This window comes from Puma concolor, chromosome A1 (assembly GCF_028749965.1).
Source record: "Puma concolor isolate L17-30 chromosome A1, mPumCon1.1.hap2, whole genome shotgun sequence".
NCBI classification, from domain to species: domain Eukaryota; kingdom Metazoa; phylum Chordata; class Mammalia; order Carnivora; family Felidae; genus Puma; species Puma concolor.
In genome coordinates this window covers 185576-205052 of record NC_141667.1, presented here as the reverse complement: position 1 = coordinate 205052, position 19477 = coordinate 185576, and the positions used below count along the sequence as shown (strand labels likewise).

The 19477-nt window shown below is 49.1% G+C and overlaps 1 protein-coding gene across 2 annotated transcripts in view; it reads right to left on the bottom strand.

The window, feature by feature from the left end:
- Positions 1-19477, bottom strand: part of AHRR (aryl hydrocarbon receptor repressor) — a 91483-nt gene that overhangs the window by 68639 nt on the left and 3367 nt on the right. The window contains exons 1-2 of one of the 2 annotated variants that reach the window (XM_086674938.1): positions 11825-11899; positions 2122-2194 (exon numbers count right to left, since the gene is read on the bottom strand). In XM_086674938.1, the coding sequence (XP_086531064.1) occupies positions 2122-2186 (65 nt within the window). In that variant the 5' untranslated portion in view covers positions 2187-2194; positions 11825-11899. Of the gene's footprint in view, positions 1-2121; positions 2195-11824; positions 11900-19477 lie in introns of those variants that run through there. The other variant, XM_086674935.1, reaches the window with a different exon arrangement.

The window sequence follows — 19477 nt, the reverse complement described above, 5'->3', positions numbered from 1 at the left end:
GCTCCACACTCCGAGCTGTCAGCACAGAGCCCAACGTGGGGCTCAAACTCATGAACCATGAGATTATGGCCTGAGCTGAAGTCTGACGCTCAACTGACTGAGCCACCCAGGCGCCCCTAGAGATTACTTTTTTAAAAAAGAAAATGAAATGAAAAGGTAAGCCATAGATTGGGGGAAAATGTCCACAAGAACTTGTATCCAGAATATGTAAAGCAGTTTTAAAACTCAGTAAGAAGACAGCAGAGAAGATATGTGGATGGCACACAAGCACATGAACAGACGCCCAGCGCCCGTGGGGAACGAGGCAGATCAAGCCGTGTTGAGGCGGCACCACCGCCCATCGAGGACCTGGGTAGAAGACAGAGGACCGAGAGCCCCTGCGCGCTGCCGGGAAGCAAGACGGTGCAGCTGCTTTGGAAAACAGCTTGGTGGTTCCCTAAAAGTGAACACACATCTGCTGAGTCAAAATCCCACTCCTAGGTATTTACCCAAGAGAAATGAAAACATACATCCACAGAAAGACTTGTGTGTAAACATTCGTGGCAGCTCTGCCTGCAACGGCCCAAACCTGGGAAGCACCTGAATGTCCATCTGCAGGTGAGTAAACAAAGCGGTGCGTCCAGACCCTGGAGCACTACTCGGCAGCAAACAGGAGCACGCTCCGTACACACGAAGTATGGAATGGCCTCAAGATCAGGCTGAAGGAAAGAAGCCCAACAAAATGGTGTCTGATTCCACTTACAGAAGATTCCAGAGATGCAAAGCAGGCTACGGCACAGAGCACGTCAGGGTTGCCTGGATGGAGGTGGAGGCAGGGACCGCAAGCACACAGGACACTCTGGGTACGATCCGAGTGTCGGTGACCTTGATTTTGGTGGTGTTCCATGGTGCATACAGCTGTCAACCCGACCAGACTGCACATTTAACCACGTGCAGTGCCACAGCCTTCAGTTACAGCCCAATAAGGAAAAAGATGCAAGTGACCAACACCTCCAGGGGCCGTGGTGCCGTTCCTTACTCAACGTGACTGTGTGCTCACCAGAATGAACCCTGTCTAGCACACACAAGCAGGACTCAGCCCCACCACTGCCCCGCCCCAGACCCAGTCGTGGAAACACTCAGCCGCCTCCTGCCTCACCCTCCACTTGCAGAGCCCAGGAGGCCCGCGGTGGCCACACAACCAACTCAGGTGACAAACTCACTTTCCGAAGCCCCGCCCCTCAAGCCTTTGTTGCCTATCCTTGGGTGGGGGCCTCTCCCAGAACCCTGCAGCCACCAGGGCCCAGAAGGGCAGCCTGGGTCACAGAAACACAGGCCCAAACACAGAGCCTTATATACACATGCTCACACTGACTCAAACAGAGCTATATTACACACACACACACACACACACACACACACACACACACACACACCAGAAACCCAGCCAACAGTGCACACACTGCAGGACCCCCTTGGAGGAGCCAGAGGCAGCCCCTGGGCTCTGGGAACCACACCTGCTGGCCTCACAGCAGGGCAGTCCCAAACCCCTGCCGCAAAATTCATACCTTGTTGTCCTGAACACCTTTGGGCTGCTGGCGGGACTGTGAACACTGGTGTTGTGTCCAGGAGGTGAGGGTCACAGATTCCTTTCTCTACTCTGTAAACCTCCTGGAGGCCCACAGGCAGGGGGACAAGCCCCAGAGTGTCCTTCATGTGTGGCAACGCTCGCAGGGGCCGTGGGTGTGTCCTTGCGAGGACAGGTTTCACCAGGGCAGGGAGGAGATCTGGTGCTCACCAAAAACCATGGTGACATCTCGGCCCCCCGTGTTGACTTCTAGCTGAAAGGTGTCACTCAGCTTTGCCTTGTCTTGCCTTGCCATCAAAGTTAGGAAAGCAGCCCAAAGTCGCTAAGAAAGGCAGCAGTGGGTTTCCAGCTGCGCAGAGAACCCACAACACACCGCCAGCCCCAGGCGCTGGGTCTCATGCTGTTTCTGCAAGCCCCTCTACCCATCAGAAAGACTCAGCAAAACTTCTCCCTCATTCACTTTATTCCTAAAATTCACTCCTTTCAATGAAAATGCAAATACTTTCCCCCTTCATCAGGAACAATCAGCAAAAACAGAAGATGTGATACTTTACTGTTTCTGAATGGGCTTCCTTCTTTTCCTTCCAGCATACATGCACTCCCCTGGTGGAATCATCATTTCTGGCCCTAAAAAAGGGGGGCGGAGCATAAAGTTTGTTATGTTGAAGAGAGCCCAGTGCCCGTATGACTCCCCAAACCACCAAAGGCAGCAGCATCGGCCAAGGTCGGCTGTGTCTCTAATCAAGGAGTCAACACCGAGCCCACGCTGGGGGTCCCACTCCTCCTTGCCAACTGGACAAGACCCAAGGTGATTCTGGCACAAAGCCTGCCCATGTGAACCACTCACACCCCCTCTCACTCAGCAGGAAGGTGTTCAAGGGCCACGTGAGGACACACAGCCCTGACCATAACATCTCCCCTTGACCGGCAGCGTCATGGTCCCCCAGCCTGACCTGAGGATCTGAGTCACTACACTCACACAGAGAATAGCCCTCCACTCTTGCACCTGGCTCAGAAAGCTTACACTCTTGCACCTGGCTCAGAAAGTTAAACATCCTGAGCTTGTCCTCAGAAAACAGAAGCTGTTCCACAGGCATCCAGGAGCAGGAGACACAGCCAGGGTCCTAAGGAACAGTTTGCTGTGTCAGGGCTCTCATGGGGCTGTTTCCCTGGCAGGAGCCGCATGCACCCTCTCTTGGTGGAGTTTGTGGTGGGTCTTCTTCCTCTTTCCATCCCTCCCCTTTGTGGCCTTGCACTTCTGAGCCAACAGCCTTCCTCTTTTGTATGTAAAGTCTCGCACTCAGCTCCATAGCCCTGGACTCCACTTTAGCCACTAACTCACGGCTGCAGCCCAGCTGAACACACCCACCAGCCTCCACCAGCAGTGCTGGACATGGCGCCTGTATCTGAGAGTAGGTCCTTAAGGAGTAGCCCAAGACCTGTGTCCTAAGGCTGGTCAGTTCACCCATCACCTCAAGAAGGGCATCAAAATCTTGATTCTTCCATGCAGTGGGCTATCTGAACCCTCATAAACATCCTGTACAGTGACCACTCATTGCTAGGCACTGGGCGAACAGAGTCGGAGAGTGGGTTAAGAGCCCTCGCCTGGCCTCAAGAAGAGGTAGGCCCAACACACAATGTTCACCCTGCGTGTGAAGTGCCATGAGAACATTGGAAATGTGTAACAAATGTGCTTGAAATATAAGAAACACACTTTGAATATAAAGATATAGGCAGGCAAAGTAAGTGGAGAGGAAAAGATATGCCACGCAAACAGGAATCAGAAGAATCTGGGATAGTTATGTGAGTAAGACAAGATGTAACCACGGACAAGGACGGATACCGCATGAAGACATAGCAATCCTACACGTGTATGCATCTATAAAATATGTGGAGCAAAAATGAATAAAACTGAACAGATAGTTCGTCAGAGACGTCAACACTCTTGTCTCAGTAATCAATACAATAAGTAAACCGAAAATCAGGAAGGATTTAGAATACCCAAACAGTAACAGACTTGAACTGCAGAACTCTCCACCCAACGACAGCAGAGTGTGTATTCTGTGTACATGGAGCATTCATCAACATAGACCAAATTCCAGGACTTAGAACAATCCTGAACAAATTTAAAAGTATAGAAATCTTACAAAGTATGTTCTGTGATAATAATGAGATTAAACTAGAAAGATACATGGAAAATTCCTAGATATTTTGAAAGCAACATGCTTCTAAATAACTATGGGTCAAAGAGAAGGTGTCAAAGAAATTTAAAGTATTTTGAACTTAATTAAAATGAAAACACAACATACCAGATTTTGTGGGACACGGCTGAGCAATACTTTAATGGAAACTGACAGTATTAAGTATTTATATTAGAAAAAAATAAAAGATCTCAAATATTTTGAGCTTCCTATTTAGTAACTAGAAAAAGAGCAAATAAACCCAAATCAAGCAGAAGGACAGAAATAATAAAGAAGAAAAATCAATGAAACTTAAATAGAAGAAGAGAAAAATTGATGAAATCAAAAGTTGGTTCCTTGAAAAGATCAACAACATTGATACACCTCTAGCCAGATGGGTCAAGAAATAGAGAAGACACAAATGACCAAAATCAGGATGAAAGAGGGGTCATCACTACAGATCCCACAGGCATTAGAAAGAAAATTAGAGTATATGACTAGGAACTTACTTGTATCCCCCCAATTCCATATGTTGGAGCCTTAATCCTGCATTGGAAGGGGTGCCTTTAAGGAAGTGATTAAGGTTAAATGAGGTCTTAAAAGTGGAGACCTGACCTGTTAGAACTGTTGCCCTTATAAGAAGAGGAAGAGACACCAGGGGTCTCTCTTCACTATCTGTACAGAGTCATTGCAAACCAAGAAGAGAGCTCTCACTGGAAACCAAATCTGAAGCTTTGGGAAGGTCATGGAGAAGACACGACTGCCAGCTGAACTGTGAGCTGGACCCAGGTACTAGGAAGGTACTCATCCCCTCCCTGTCCTTGGATGTGGGTTCCACTCAACTTTCCTGCTCCCAGAGGCCGGTCCGAGGACACAGCCTTGAGTCGGGGATGTTCTGTTGAGAACACATGCAAAGTATACATGGCTGAGCCCAGTTACGACCTCTTTATGAGCTTTTAAGATATAGCCAGTGAGTATGGGATCTACTCATCTTTCTGCCATCTGAGACAAGCTTTCATATGTAAGTTCTCTTTGCTTATTAAAACTGCCACCTACCGACCTGGGAGTGACTGCCTCTTTCTTGGTCTCTCCCTGCCCTCCATAAACAGGGGCTAGTTTCAGAATACACCTAGGAAGTTCCTGAGGAGTTTGCAAAACCACCAAGCAGGCACCTGGATCTTGGACTCCCAGCATCCAGAACTGTGAGAAATAAATGTCTGTGGTTTAAGTCACCCAATCTGTGTATTTTGTTACGGCAGCCCAAGCAGACTAAGACAAATGCTATCTCCACAAATCCAACAATTTAGATAAAACAGACCAGCTCCTTGAAAAAAAAAACACAATCTACCAAAACTCACTCAAGAAAAAAACTGTTTGCTCTGGTCCTACATCTATTCCAACAACAAACAAACAAACAAACAAACAAACAACAATAACAACCAAAAAACACCTAGGCCCAGATGGTTTCACTCGTAAATTCTACCAGTTAAAGAAAAGAGTAATAATACCAATTCTCTGCAAACTCTGGAAGAATATTGAAATGAAAATTGAAAATTGAAAACTCATTTATAAGTTCAACATTACTCTGATACAAAAACCAAAGACATTTCAAGAAAACTATAGACTGATATCTCCCATGAACACAGACACAAAAATCCTCAATCAGATATTAGCAAATGGAATCCAGCAAAACAAACAGGGCAAAACATCACCACAAGTGAGGTTTATCCAAGAATTCAAGGCTGCTTCAACATCCAAAAATTGATCACTGTAATTCACTACATTAATAAACTAAAGAAAAAATACATATGACCATCTTACACATGCAAAAAAGGTATTTAACAAAATCCAAACCCATTCATAACAATGAAAAACTCTCATCAAGCTAGGAATAGAAGAAAACTTAATTACTCTAATAAAGGGCATCTACAGAAATGCCTACACCAGTGTTACAACCCATAGCGGGAAACTGAGCTTGTCCTCTGAGTTCACAGGCACGGCCCTTCATTTCCCTTCCTACTCTGTGCCACATGTGTGTCCTAGTCAGGGCAATAAGGTGAGAAAAAGCAATGCCAGAACATTGGGAAAGGGAGAGACAGAACTCTATTCCCAGACAACACAACTATACATACAGAAAATTCCAAAAAGTTTACTAAGGTAAATGTCTTATAATAATTGAGTTCAGCAAAGTCAAAGGGTAAAAGGACAAGATACAAAAGTCAAGTGTGTTTCTGTAGAGTAGCAATGAACAATCAGAACACAGATTTTTAAAAAGCAGTACCATTTATAATAGCACCAAAATAAAAATGAAATACTTAGGTATTTCAAGAAGTTCACTATGTGTATAACTGGGCTCTAAAGAGTAGGAGGTTATAGAAGGCAACAGAAAGAAATTTAATAAATAGTAAAAACTTGTCCAAACATAATATAAACTTACAGATTTAAGAAGGTCATTAAGTTCCAAGCACAAAAACATTTAAAAAAATTACAGCAAGGCCAGTCATAATCAAATTGCTCATAACCAGTGATATATAGAACAATGTTAAAAGCCACCAGAGAAAATGGCCATCGGGTACAGAGAAACAAAGGTAAGAATGAAAGTGGGTGCCTCATCAGAAAAGTGTAGAGACTACGTCTTTAAAGCACGGAGAGAAAAACCCTGAAACTTAGAATTCCACACCGTTTGAACATAGCTTTCAAAACTGAAGGCTAGAGACTTTTTCAGACATACACAAGCTGAAAGAATTCACTGCCAGCTGACCCACGCTATAAGAAATGTGAAAGGGTGTCTTCAGGCCAAAGGAAAATGATACCAGATGGTAACATGGGTCTACAAAATGGAACAGGAGGCACAGAAAACAGGAACTGCTGGGTACAAAACCAAGGTTTGTTCTTACTATTTAAATGTCTTCAAAAGATAACTGTTTAAACAGCAATGATAACAAGGTATCGTGGGGTTTATAACATATGTAGCTGTCAGGGCAACTGTAGCAACTATAGCGCCTGGGCCAGGAGGGGAAGATTGAAGGACCCTGGGGCAGGCTCCTATGCTGTTGTTCCCTAGGAGGTACACTCGTCCTCAAAAGTTGTGCAGGTATCCATTTATTGCCTCCAGGCTCCAAATCCACCCCTCCTTGCTCGTTCTGCATGCATGGCAGACCCTTCAAACATTTCTTCTTTATATAGCACAGTATGGCCCCTGCCAGCAGAGGCCCCGGAGGGACTTTGCAGGAATAAGGGGCTTCTGGTCCCAGGGTTTTAGATTTTCCTTTGCTCCGGTTCACCACCACCAGAGGTGGAGAAACTCAGTGACCTTCTCCACCATCCACGGGGCTGAACTATACCCTCTCCAGGCCCGAGGGACCATGTCCAAGGGCATGCTTTCAGCATGCTCTCTCTGCCAGCCCTGGAGTACCCTCAGAGTCGTCTTGTCACCCTTACAGCCACTCCACCATTGTAGACATTTCTTCCTCAAAGTCTCTCAGTTCAAACAAGAAGTTAAAAATACAAAAAGCTGATTTTTAAAAGTTACATACTAAAAACATGACTTGTCAGGGATTTGTTCCTATGTAATCAGGGAGTCCAAGTGAGACTGGATGATTCGACGTTGATAGCTGCCCATCTGTGCTGGTTGATGAATAAGTTGGGCTCATCATAAAATTCCCTCCCTTTTCGTCAAAGATTTGAAATTCTCCATAAGAAAAGGTTTTTAAAAAGCATTAAAGAGAAGCAAAACGTGGCCTAAGAGCAGACAATCTGCGGTGCCAAGGCCGTTCAACGGGGAAAGAAGAGTGTCTTCAGCAAAGGGGTAAACCGAGTGCCCACATGCAAGAGGATGAAGTTGCTTCCTGCCTGACACCATATGAAAAACCAGCAAAATTAAAGACCTAAGTGTAAGAGCTCAAATTATAAAATCCTCAAGGATAACATGGGGCTCTAGCTTCATGACTTTAAATTTGGCAACATATTCTTAGATATGTCACCAAAGGCACAGATAAAGTTAAAAAAAATACATGGGACTCCATCAAAATTAAAAACCTGTGCTTCAGAGGACACAGTGAAAAGACAACCCACAGAATGGAAGAAAGCATTTGCAAATTATGCATCTGATAAGTCTACCATTCAGGACATATAGAGAATTCTTACAACTCAACAACAACAAAAAGACAAACAGTACAATTAAAAATGGGCAAAGGACTTGAACAGACATTTCTCCAAAGAAAATATACAAATGGCAACAAACACATGAAAAGATGCTCCACATCATTAGTCACTAGGGAAATGTCATCAACGCCACAAGGAGACAGCATTTCACTCCCCACTAGGATGGCTACCAACAAAACAAAGGGAAAATGGCAAGTGTTGGTGAGGACGCGGAGCGACTGGGACACTGTGGCTGCTTCTGCCAATGGAAAATGGTACAGCTGCTGTGGGAACTAGTGCGCAGTTCCCTGAAGAGTCAGAGTTACCACACACCCCAGCAAGCTCCACTCCTAGGTATAAGTTCAACAGAATTGAAAACACACATTTAAACAAAATCTGGCACACAAATGCTCATAGCTTCATTATTCACAAATAGCCAAAAAGTGTAAACCACCCAAAGCCCACCAACTGATGAACAGATAGACGAAGTGTGGTCTACGCACACAGCCACATAAAGGAATGGGGTTCTGATGCGCACCGCCACACAAATGAGCCACGAAGATACACGAGAGAAGACAGACACAAACGGTCACGTATTGGTTCCACATGTAAGGAATGTCCACAACAGGCAAACCCATAGACAGAAAGTAGGGCAGTGGTTGCCAGGGCTGGGAGGAAGGAATGGGGAATGACTGTCTAATGGGTACAGAGTTTAACTTGGGGTGAAGAAAACGTTTTGGAAGTAGACAGAGGTGGTAGGTGCCCAACTTCGGCGATATGCTAAATAAATGCACTGAACAATACATTTTTAAATGGTTACTTTTAGGTTATGCGAGTTTTAACGAAAAGCACAACACAAATCTATATGCAAATACAGGTGGAGTTTTCAGAGTGGAGAAGTGGATAGAGCACACTGGAAATGTCTGAGGGTGTTCTGCACAGAGGGAGCGGACAATGGGTGGGAGCTGCAGGGCCCTGGGGGACAGATGTACATTTCTGGGCTGCCAGGGATGAAGTGGGCAAGCACAGGAGCGCTCTGGAGCGTGTGCAGGGATGTGGCCTGGCGGCTGCAGGCTTCAACACAAACGGATGGACAGATGCTTTGGCCTTCTCAGCCTCACCCTGTGCCACGGCCACCATGCATGCACTTCTCTGGGAAGCCAGGTCGGGCCTTCAGTGGCTGGAGGCCAGAGTGCAAGGTCATCATCCCAGGCCTGGCCCCAGCTTAGGGGGACAAAAGGCCAGGGATGTTTCCTTGCACCCCGAGAGGGGCCAAGCACTCAACAGCCCACACAGCCACCCGTGAAGCCAAAGGTGAAGGAGAACTGGGGCGCCTGGGTGGCTCAGTCGGGTGAGTGTCCGACTTCAGCTCAGATCATGATCTCACACTCCGTGAGTTTGAGCCCCGCGTTGGACTCTGTGCTGACAGCTCAGAGCCTGGAGCCTGCTTCCGATTCTGTGTCTCCCTCTCTCTCTGCCCCTCCCCTGCTCATGCTCTGTCTCCCTCTGTCTCAAAAAAAGAAATAAAAACATTAAAAAAAATTTTTTTAAAAAGGTGAAGGAGACCCCATCCCCAGCTTCACCATTCCTCAAATGAGCCCCAAGCCAGGAGCAGGGATGGTGTGGGGGGTGGAGGAGATGACAGAAGATGAGGAGGGGGCCAGGGACACTCCTATGGGGGGTGGTACTGACCCCCTAGTTATCCTTCACCCACAGCCCTCTTCCCCAAAGCAGAAGCTGGGACAGGATCCAGGCCCCGTCTTGCACACTGACTGCCTGCCCCACAAAGCCACATTCTCCCTCCATGTCTCCACCTCAGCATTCAGAATGACCCCCAAAACACAGGTTATGGCAAAAAGCAACAACCAAGGGCAGATAAAAGTCTCCAGGCACCACCCCCATTGGGGTTTGTGTGGAAGAAATTAAAGGAGTCGGCCCAATGACACCACGCCCCACAGAACTCGCTGGAAAAACCACAGTTTGGGGTTCCATCTGTGCTGAGGTTTCTTCCCTAGGAACCCAAAATATAGGAAGTGGATAGTATGGCCGTAGGTTGCTCCATTTTACTAAATACGTGCCCTCTCCTCAAAAAGATGAAGCCTGCTTGGGATGGGACCAAACTCCTTAAAGAAATGGCCCTCTGAGGCAAGACACGGGTCTCTCTGCCTCAGATGCAGGTGACAGACGCCTTGTCAGTAAGCAGGGGAGGGGGAAGGCAGGAGACCCTCCACACTGGGCTCCTTGTGGCCTGCGGTTGGCCTGGACCAGGGTCTTTTCTGCAACCATGGTCATTGCTGGGGTGGGAGGTGGCCAGAAGCCTGGGCACCACAGGGGAACCCACCGGTGGGAGCTGGGCCCAACACGGTGGTTTGTGGACCTTCCATCGCTGCTAAGCTCTGAGCTGACTGTGGGTTTCTTTGGAGAAACCTGAGCTTTTATGAGAATTCTTCTCTTATGGTAAAAGCAATGGCTGTCCCCAAATTAAAACCCCTCCCCAAGCAGTGGTGCCCCATCACCCCTGTCTGGGTGTGTGTCCCCAGCCATCTTTCCACAGGCACGCAGTGCTGCTGAACTGCACCAGGAGGTCTGAGTCCAAACTCCAGCAGTTACCAGCAAAGTCCTCATCATAAAGGAGGTGAGTGCCAGCCACAGGCCGCTGCAGGGCCGCTGCTGACGACACAGCCTCCCATGCCGGGCTGCTCTGCCTGCTAGCCCCCCACCAGGAGTGGAGACAGCCTGCACATCAGCACAGGGTCTCCTCTTAATGGTGGGTGCTAAGAGCGCCACCACGACAGGGCTCCCATCCGGGAGCCTGCAGAAGCCAGACATGATCCCTAATGGCGGATGTTGGGTGGAGGCTGTCCAGGCTTAGGGGCCGGCCTCTACCAGAGGCTGTCTGAAGACTGCCCTCAGTGAGTCAGGCTGCTGACCAGGCCAAGAAAAGGCCGGGTACACAACTGTCAAGGATCCAGAGCTTGGGGACAGATGTCCCAGGCACACACTTAAGCACCCCCTTTTGCATCATGCCCCTCAAGGACTAGCTACGGCTGGTCAAACAGAGGCCACGCGTAAGTAGGGGCTTCCCCCCACCCCCCATGAGATACCTGGGGCAGCCAAAGCTGAAGGCCCACTGGGCAATTCCAAAGGGGGAAGATGCCTCCAGCCCCAGCCCCTGGACACAGAGGAGGGAGGACCCAAGAACAGAGCTGCCCAAGGCCTCTGACCTCCGACCCTGACCCGTCACCTGCCCCTGAGGGTGGCCCCTTGCCCAACTGGAGTCACAGTGGGAAAACAGGGTCGGGAGGTCCCTGATGGTCTGTGCTGGGCCCACAGTCCGGGATTTTTGACCACTCGAATTACGACTTTTGGGGAAAAAACCTTTCTTGGTGCCGCTAACCGAAACCGAGCGAATTCCTGGAACACGGGCCCTTCCGCTCTTCCCAAGTGTGAGCACCAAGGCTGGTGCTCCCGCCCAGAAGGAGGACGTCAAGCTGCGCCGCCCCAGCTCCAAGGACCCCCACCTCCGGCCTCCTCCACTCGCCGCCCTGGGGAGGGTTGGGGGGGGGGCAGGTCGCCGCCCTGGGGAGGGAGGGGGGGGGTGCGGCAGGGCGAAGCCCCCTGCCAGCATCTGCCCAAAAGAGCTACTGAAAGAAACTGGACCGAGAGCAAAGGGCAATTAGCCCCCCACCCGGCCCCAAGGCGGTGGGTCACAGGCAGGAGCTTCGATCCAAAGCTTGCGGGGGCGGGGGGAGCGAGGGGCCACGAGCAGGGGCCACGAGCAGGGGCAGAGGGTCGGCTTCCCTCAAACGTCCCGTTTCCATTTTCGGTTAAGAAGTGGCCGGTCGGACCCCACGGCCCACGGCGGCGAGGATGGGGCGGCAGGAGGGCAGAGCGGGGCCAGCGGGGCCAGCGGGGCGCGCCCCTGCGCACTTACCCGGGCCGAGAGCTCTGGTGGCGCGGCTGCCGGCGCTCGCATCTCGGGGACCCGCAGCGGCCGCGGCTGCGGAAGGACGGCCCCACCCCGGCACGCGAGCCGCCCCGCCCCGCCCCGCGGCCCAGCCGACCCGGGAGGCGGCAGGGGGCGCGCGCGCGCATCGCGTCCCCGAGGTCTGTCCAGGACTCCGTCCGCTCAGGGGTGCCCTGTGCCCTTCGAGGCCCCTGTGCTCCCCGCGGGAGCCCCAGACTCTACTCACCGCCCCCAGTCACGCGTCCCCACCCACCTGCTCCCTCGGAGGCAGAGCCGGCACCTGCGCTGCAAAGAAGGGGGGCCCAGGCTCCCCTCCCCTGCCCCCCCCCCTCTCCTGCGGCCTCGGTCCTGCGGTAATGGCGAAGAATCAAAAGGACTAAAAAGTTTTATGAACTGTAGGGGCGCCTGGGCGGCTCGGTGGGGCAAGTGTGGGACTCCGGATTTCAGCTCAGGTCACCATCCCAAAGCTGGGGCGTTTGAGCCGGGCATGGAGTCCACGCTGATTGGATTCTCTCCCTCTCTCTCTCGCTCTTAAAATCAATAAGCATTTTTTTTTTAAGTTTTACAAACTATAAAATATTAACATAATACGTTCGCCCTGAACTTTCCAGGAACGAACGGCCAGGTCGTTTGCGGTTGTCCCAGTCCAGAACCCACCAGGCTGGGGCCCTGCTCAGCTCACCCGCACTCTGCAGGCGCGTATCCCCCCCTCCCCCTCCTCCCTGGGCCACGGCGGGCGGCTCCTTCTCTTCCACCCTGAAGGTCTGTGGCCCCCTCCCCTGCTCCACCAGGCGTCCTGACTTTGCACCACCCCCACACCCCCCAGGAGCCCGGCCTCACATCCTGTGGTCTCTGCCCAGCGTCTGAGGGGACACCAGAGACCCCAGCGCGCTCCAACGCCACTGTCCTCACCTGGCCCCATCCCAAGTCTAGTCCCTGGGTGGTCTCCAGGACCCACCCCTCACCCCAGCCCCTCCGGGCTTCGCCACACCTAGTCCAGTAGAGGCTCCCCGTCCAGCCCCACAGCTGCAGCCAAAGGTATTTCTCTAGGCCCCACCAGGCTCTGAGCAAAATCCCAACTCCCCACAGGCTCCCAAAGTCCTTCCCTTCGTAGACTCACTGCTGTGCTCTGAATGTGAGCCTCAGAACCCGTGCCTTTGCTGTCCCCTCGCAGAAATGCTCTTCTCCAGATGCCCGCAGGGGAGCAGCCTGTTCCTGTGCCCTCAGAAGACCCACTCCATACCAAGGCCACCACTGTCCGTCTGCTCTCCCCGCTTCTTTCCTGGTGCACACCTGAAATTACCGCGGGTGACAGGTAAACTTGCAGCTCTATTGTGATATATCGTATTTCTAAGTAGCTAAACGCAGTAGTTGCACTTTGATCCAACATTTGTAACGTGCGTTGTGCACAGAGAAAAACTGAGGTTACAGGTGAACTGTAATTTTCTTTTAATTTCTACGATTCCTGAACATTTTTGCAGGAAGCATGTAGTACTTTTTTTTTTTTTTGGTTGTTGTTCAATAAGTACGCATGTGTATGATTTCCGGGGAGGGGGAGGGCACATCTTGGCAGAAGTCAGGTGGGTCCAGGCCAATTGCGGGACCCTCTCCCAGTTTGGACCTTTGTAGTAAGAGCTGGCACTCCCCCACCTGGGAAGACAGCAGCTCCACACCCCCGGGGCTCCCTTTTAGCCTCGCTGTTCCCACACCATGAGGAACACGTCACTGCCACTTCCCAGGACGGGACCAGCACTGGTGATGCTGCACAGCCCCCGGTGCAGAGGAAAACCAGTGTCCAGCTCCCCCTCCTCCCCGGAGACTGCCCTTGGTGGGCATAAGCCACCCACTCCCAAGCAGTCCACACTTGTGAAGAGCCCACAGCAAAGACCACCCAGGCTCTGCCAATCACCTTGCCTGCATCATCGGCCTTCCGCCATCGGCCTTCACAGGTGCTATTCCCTCTGCTGCGAGGCTCTTCCCAGCTCATCCTGGCCTGGCCTCACTTCCCTCAGTGCCAAGTTACCTCTAGAGGCAGAAGCCACCCCTGTGTCCCTCACCACCTGGCATTGGGATTTGGGGGAAGGTGCAGGAACTCTCATCCACCTTGTACCTGGCTGCAGCCCCAGAGCTGAGAACCACCCACTATGGGGACAGAAAAGAGGACAGGGGAGGGGAGAAGAGGGCCAATTTACCACAGTTTATTTCCTGACATATTTACTGTAATTTATTTCCTTTCTTGTACAGCCTCTCCCCACTCCCAACCCCCCCAGCCCTAACTGAACATGACTCATTTGCTTGGTTTTCTTTGAAGCAACTGTCCTCCACATCCTTCAGCAGCTCTGAAAATGCACCTTCCGCAGAGTCCGCGAGTCGGATCACACTCCACGTGGGCAGCTCTGCCATCACCCCTCATCCTGGCTCCCTTCGACTTGTCCTCATGCCAGTTATTTCCCAAATTCCAGCCCTTCCTCTTGGTCTGTTCACTCAGCTTCCTGGAACGTGTCTTCTAGGAGTGTCCTAGTTAAAGGAACGCGGGAGGAAAAGGTCTTGAAAACTTTGTCTTTACAGCAAGTATCAGAATTCAAAGTGGACACAACCTTCCCTTGTGCTATCCCTGCCGCGCGGCCAGTCCCTTCAAGTCTCAGGGTCACCTGTCCTCCTCTGAGACAGTAAGGGTCTCCTTGTCCCTGGGCTCTGATGCTCTTAAGCATGGCCTTGTCAATCTGGAGTGTCCTTCCAAAGTAGCCCTACCTCCTTTAGTTCTGGAAAATGGACCCATTTTTGTTTTGAAATTTTCTTCCCTAGTTGTTTTTTTTTTTTTTCCTGTTCTTCAGCCTTTTCCCTTCCAGATAGTCTATTTTTAACCTCTAAGATTTCTCATTTTGTTTTCTTTCTTATAGAATTTCAGTAAAACCTTGGATTGCAAGTAACTTATTCTGTAAGTGTTCTGCAAGAAGAACAAACATATCTAGTAAGTTTTAACTTGATAAACGAACAAGTCTTCAGATACGAGTAGTACGTGACACCGAACGTCACATCACAGCCGAGCCAATTGTTCCCTCTCTTTCTCAACGGGATTGTGGATGCCTGTCTCCCATGTGCAGTCTCAGGCCGCAGTGTTCGGCAGAAATCAGTGATTTTTCAGAACACTGGAAGGTGCCCACAACCGGCACTGGTGTATTTTTGTCACTTCAAAGCACCCGTGGACAGTCCTTTGCTTTTCCAGACAAGAGTGAGCCTAGGAATGCTTTGCGTCATTCTAGGTCAGGCCGCCTGCAGACATGGACCCTCTCCTCTGCTGCCTCATTGCCAGTTCCATTACATGCAGTCTATGACAGGAGGTTATTAATGCTGTAGTCAACATCTGTGTGAACGTACACAGTGGCCCCAAGCAGGGAAAGGCTGAAAAGAAAGGTGGTGGGAGATGATTACAGTGGAAGAAGGAAATCGAGACGTACGAACGAGGTATGTGATTGGCTGAAACTGCAAGATTTTATAAGAAGTCTACAGTGACCATTTGCACGATACAAAAGAAGAAAGAACAAATAAGGGAGCCAAATGCAGCAAAAGGAGTTACGAGAACATCGAAGCCACGGCCACATGTTCTGGAAGATGTAGAAAAGTTGCTTCTGGTTTGGGTAAATGAGAAGCGACCAGCAGGTGACACTGTGAACGAGAACTTTATCTGCGAGAAGGCAAAGGCCTTGTACACCGACCTCGTAAGTAAACTGCCAGGTACGTCAACAGAAAACGAAGGCGGCTTCAAAGCAAGCAGGGGATGGTTTGATAACTTTAAGAGAAGTGGCATCCATAGTGTTGTGGGGCACAGAGAGGTTACGAGTTCAGATGCTAAGGCAGCGGAGGTGTTTGCTACCGAGTTCCAGAAGCTCATGGCTTCTGAGTGTTACCTGCCGGAGCAAGTTTTTAACTGTGATGCAACGGGGCTGTTTTGGAAAGAGATACCAAAGAGGATGTACGTTACAGAAGAAGACAATGCAGTGCCCGGTCACAGGCCCGTGAAAGACCGTCTCACCCTCTTGTTTTGTGCTAGTGCAAGTGGGGATTTCAAAGTCAAGCCCCGCTCGTGTATCATTCCGAGAATCTACGAGCCTTCAGGAAATGCAAGGTGCAGAAGAGCCAGTTAAATGTCATGTGTGGGTCCAACAGCAAGGCTTGGGACACACGTATCTTGCTCATTGAGTGGATCAACGAGGTCTTTGGTCCGGCAGTGAAGAAATACCTTTTAGAAAAGAATCTACCTGGGAAGGCAAGCTGGTACAGCCACTCTGGAAAACAGTAAGTATGGAGGTCCCTCAAAAAACTAAAAATAGAACTACCCTATGACCCAGCAATTGCACTACTAGGCATTTATGCACGGGATACAGGTGTGCTGTTTTGAAGGGACACATGCACCCCCGTGTTTATAGCAGCACTATCGACAATAGCCAAAGTATGGAAAGAGCCCAAATGTCCATCGATGGATGAATGGATAAAGAAGATGTGGTATATATACACAGTGGAGTACTGCTTGGCAATCAAAAAGAATGAAATCTTGGGGCGCCTGGGTGGCTCAGTCGGTTGAGCGTCCGACTTTGGCTCAGGTCATGACCTTGCAGTTCGTGAGTTCGAGCCCCACATTGGGCTCTGTGCTGACAGCTCAGAGCCTGGAGCCTGCTTTGGATTCTGTGCCTCCCTCTCTCACTACCCCTCCCCCACTCTCTCTTGCTCTCTTTCAAAAATAAATAAACATTAAAAAATTAAAAAAAAAGAATGAAATCTTGCCATTTGCAACCACGTGGATGGAACTGGAGGGTATTAGGCTAAGTGAAATTAATCAGAGAAAGACAAAAATCATATGACTTCCCTCATATGAGGACTTTAAGAGAAAAAACAGATGAACATAAGAGAAGGGAAACAAAAATAATATAAAAACAGGGAGGGGGACAAAACATAAGAGACTCTAAATATGGAGAACAAACAGGGTTACTGGAGGGGTCGTGGTGGGGGGATGGTATAAATGGGTAAGGGGCACTAAGGAATCTACTCCTCAAATCATTGTTGCACTATATGCCAACTAATTTGGATGTAAATTTTAAAAAATAAAAAATAAAATTAAAAAAAAAAAAAAAAGAAAAGAATCGATCACCCAAAGCCTTGCTGGTTATGGGTAATGCCGCAGCTTAGCCTCCAGGCTTTGAGGACAATTTACTGGAGGAATTTGAGTTCATTAAGGTCAAATTCCTTCCTCCCAACACCACTCCAGTCCTCCAGCCCATGGATCAGCAAGTCATTTCAAACTTTAAAAGGCTTTACACCAAAGCACTATTCAGCGATGCTTCATGTGACTGAAGGAACAAACCTCACCGTCCGAGAGTTTTGGAAAAATCATTTCCACACTGTGAACTGCCTCAAGATCATCAATAAAGCCTGGGATGGGGGCACTGAGAGAACCCTCAGTTCTGCTTGGAGAAACCCGTGGCCTGGGTGCATTCTTGGACCTGACTTAGAGGGGCTTGCTCATGAACAGCAGCCGCCAGTTGTCGATGAAACTGTGTCCTTGGGGAAGACCAGGGGACTGGAGGTGAATGAGGACGACATTCAGGAACTGGCGGAGGAGCATGGCCAGGAGCCGACCACCAACGAACTGATGAATCTGCATCGCGAGCAAGAGCTAGAGGTTATGGGGAGATCTCGTGTGCAGGGGAGGAGGAGAAAAAGGCCGAGGAATCCCTCGCTTCAAATGAGATCAAGGAGATGTGTAAAATGCGGGAAACAGTGCAAAATTTTGTAGAAAAGCACCACGTGAACAAGGCTGTAGCAGTGCGAGCAATGAATGTTTAACCACAATGCGAGGTCACATTTCCGCGAAATCCTCAAAAGGAGGCAGAAGCAAGTGTCATTGGATCGGTTCCTTGTTAAAGGTGCACAAAAAGAAAAGGATTCCACTGAGCCAACAGATAGGGATTCCATTAGAGTGGAAGGAGTCCTCCCAATAACCCTCCTCTCTCGTTTCCCTCACACCAGCCAGGAAGATTTTCGAAGGTGTTAGTTTACTTTTCTATTTTGTATTTTTTAAAATTATTTTGTATATTACAGTATTGTGATCATTTTTATATGAATGCTTTGGGGTTGTGGAACAAATCATCTGAGTTTCCATTATTTCTCACGAGGAAATTTGCTTTGATATACAAGTGTTTTGGATTACAAGCATGTTTCCAGAACGAATTATGTTTGCAAACCAAGCTTATAGTTCTTTTTTAAATGGATGCAGTATCTTTGGTCTTCTCTCAGATACTGGCTGTAAATTGGGTTCTAAGATGTTTCTTCTGGTTCCTGAGTTGCTTCTTTTACAAATGTCAAGTGAACTTTCTTTGCTTCCTACCAGAGTGAGGCTCTGCCCTAATTAGACATGTTCTCAAGTGGTGAGTTTCTCTGACTTCCTGCCCTGGGACAGAGGGGCTTGCCCTGCAGGAAGCCTTCCCTTGTCCCCCTGCCTACGCCCCACTCCCCTTCACTGGCACTGCCCTCCTGTACCATCCTGCACTCTGTAGGAACGAGGAGCTTCTCCCTGGAACGTGGGGCCAGGAGTCTCCTGCACCATCAGACCCTGAAGCTTTGTTTCCCTCTCTGGCTCTTTGTATTGTTTGAACGCAATTTCAAGAGGAACTTTGCTATCTTAAAACCCTCTGAATTGTGAGCAGAAATGATCCTTTTTTAAACAAGGTGAAGCCCAGTCTGGCCGGCCTGTAGTGTCATCTGGTGGGAAGGATGGACAGGGTCAGATGTGCCCTCCGCACTCCCCATGTCCATGCATGAAAGAGCATGGTCTAGGGTGCCCTCTGTCCAAACTGAAGCCTAACCACCACTTATCATGTGACCTTGGCCAAATTATGGGCCCCCTCTGTCTCCAATTTTTATCAATGAAGAGATAAATATAGACAAATGGAAGAACAGAGTACAGAGAAATTAACCCTCATATACATGGTCAATGAGGTTTCACAAGGGTGCAAAGACCATTAAATGGGGAAGGACAGTCTTGCCAGCAAATGGTGGTAAGGAAAATGGATAGGCACATGCAAAAAAAAAAAAAAAAAAAAAAAAAAAGTTAGACCCTTACCTAACTCCATACATCTATTTCAAAATCAATCTAAGATTTGAAATAAGCGAGAAAACATTTAGAAGAAAACAGGAGAAAAGCCTCATGACACTGACATTTCTCCAAAGACAAATGAACAGCCAATAGCACATGAAAAGATGCTCCACATCACTGATCGTTAGGGAAATGCAAGTGGAAACCAAGAGGGGATGTCACCTCACACCCATTAGGGTGACTATTAGCAAAAATTAACAACTCTTGGCGAGGACGTGGAGAAACGAGAACCTTGTGCACTACTGGGAAGAACGTGAAAACGGGTAGCTGCTATAAAAAATGGTATGGAATTTCCTCAGACAAGTCCACACAGAATTACCATGTAATCTACCGTTCTGGGTACATAACCAGACGTCTGACGAAGAACTGAAAGCAGTGACCTTAAGAGAGAGTTGTGTACCAATGTTCATAATTCAACCACCAAAACGTGGAAACAAGCCTGTCCATCAACACATGAATGGGTGCACAAA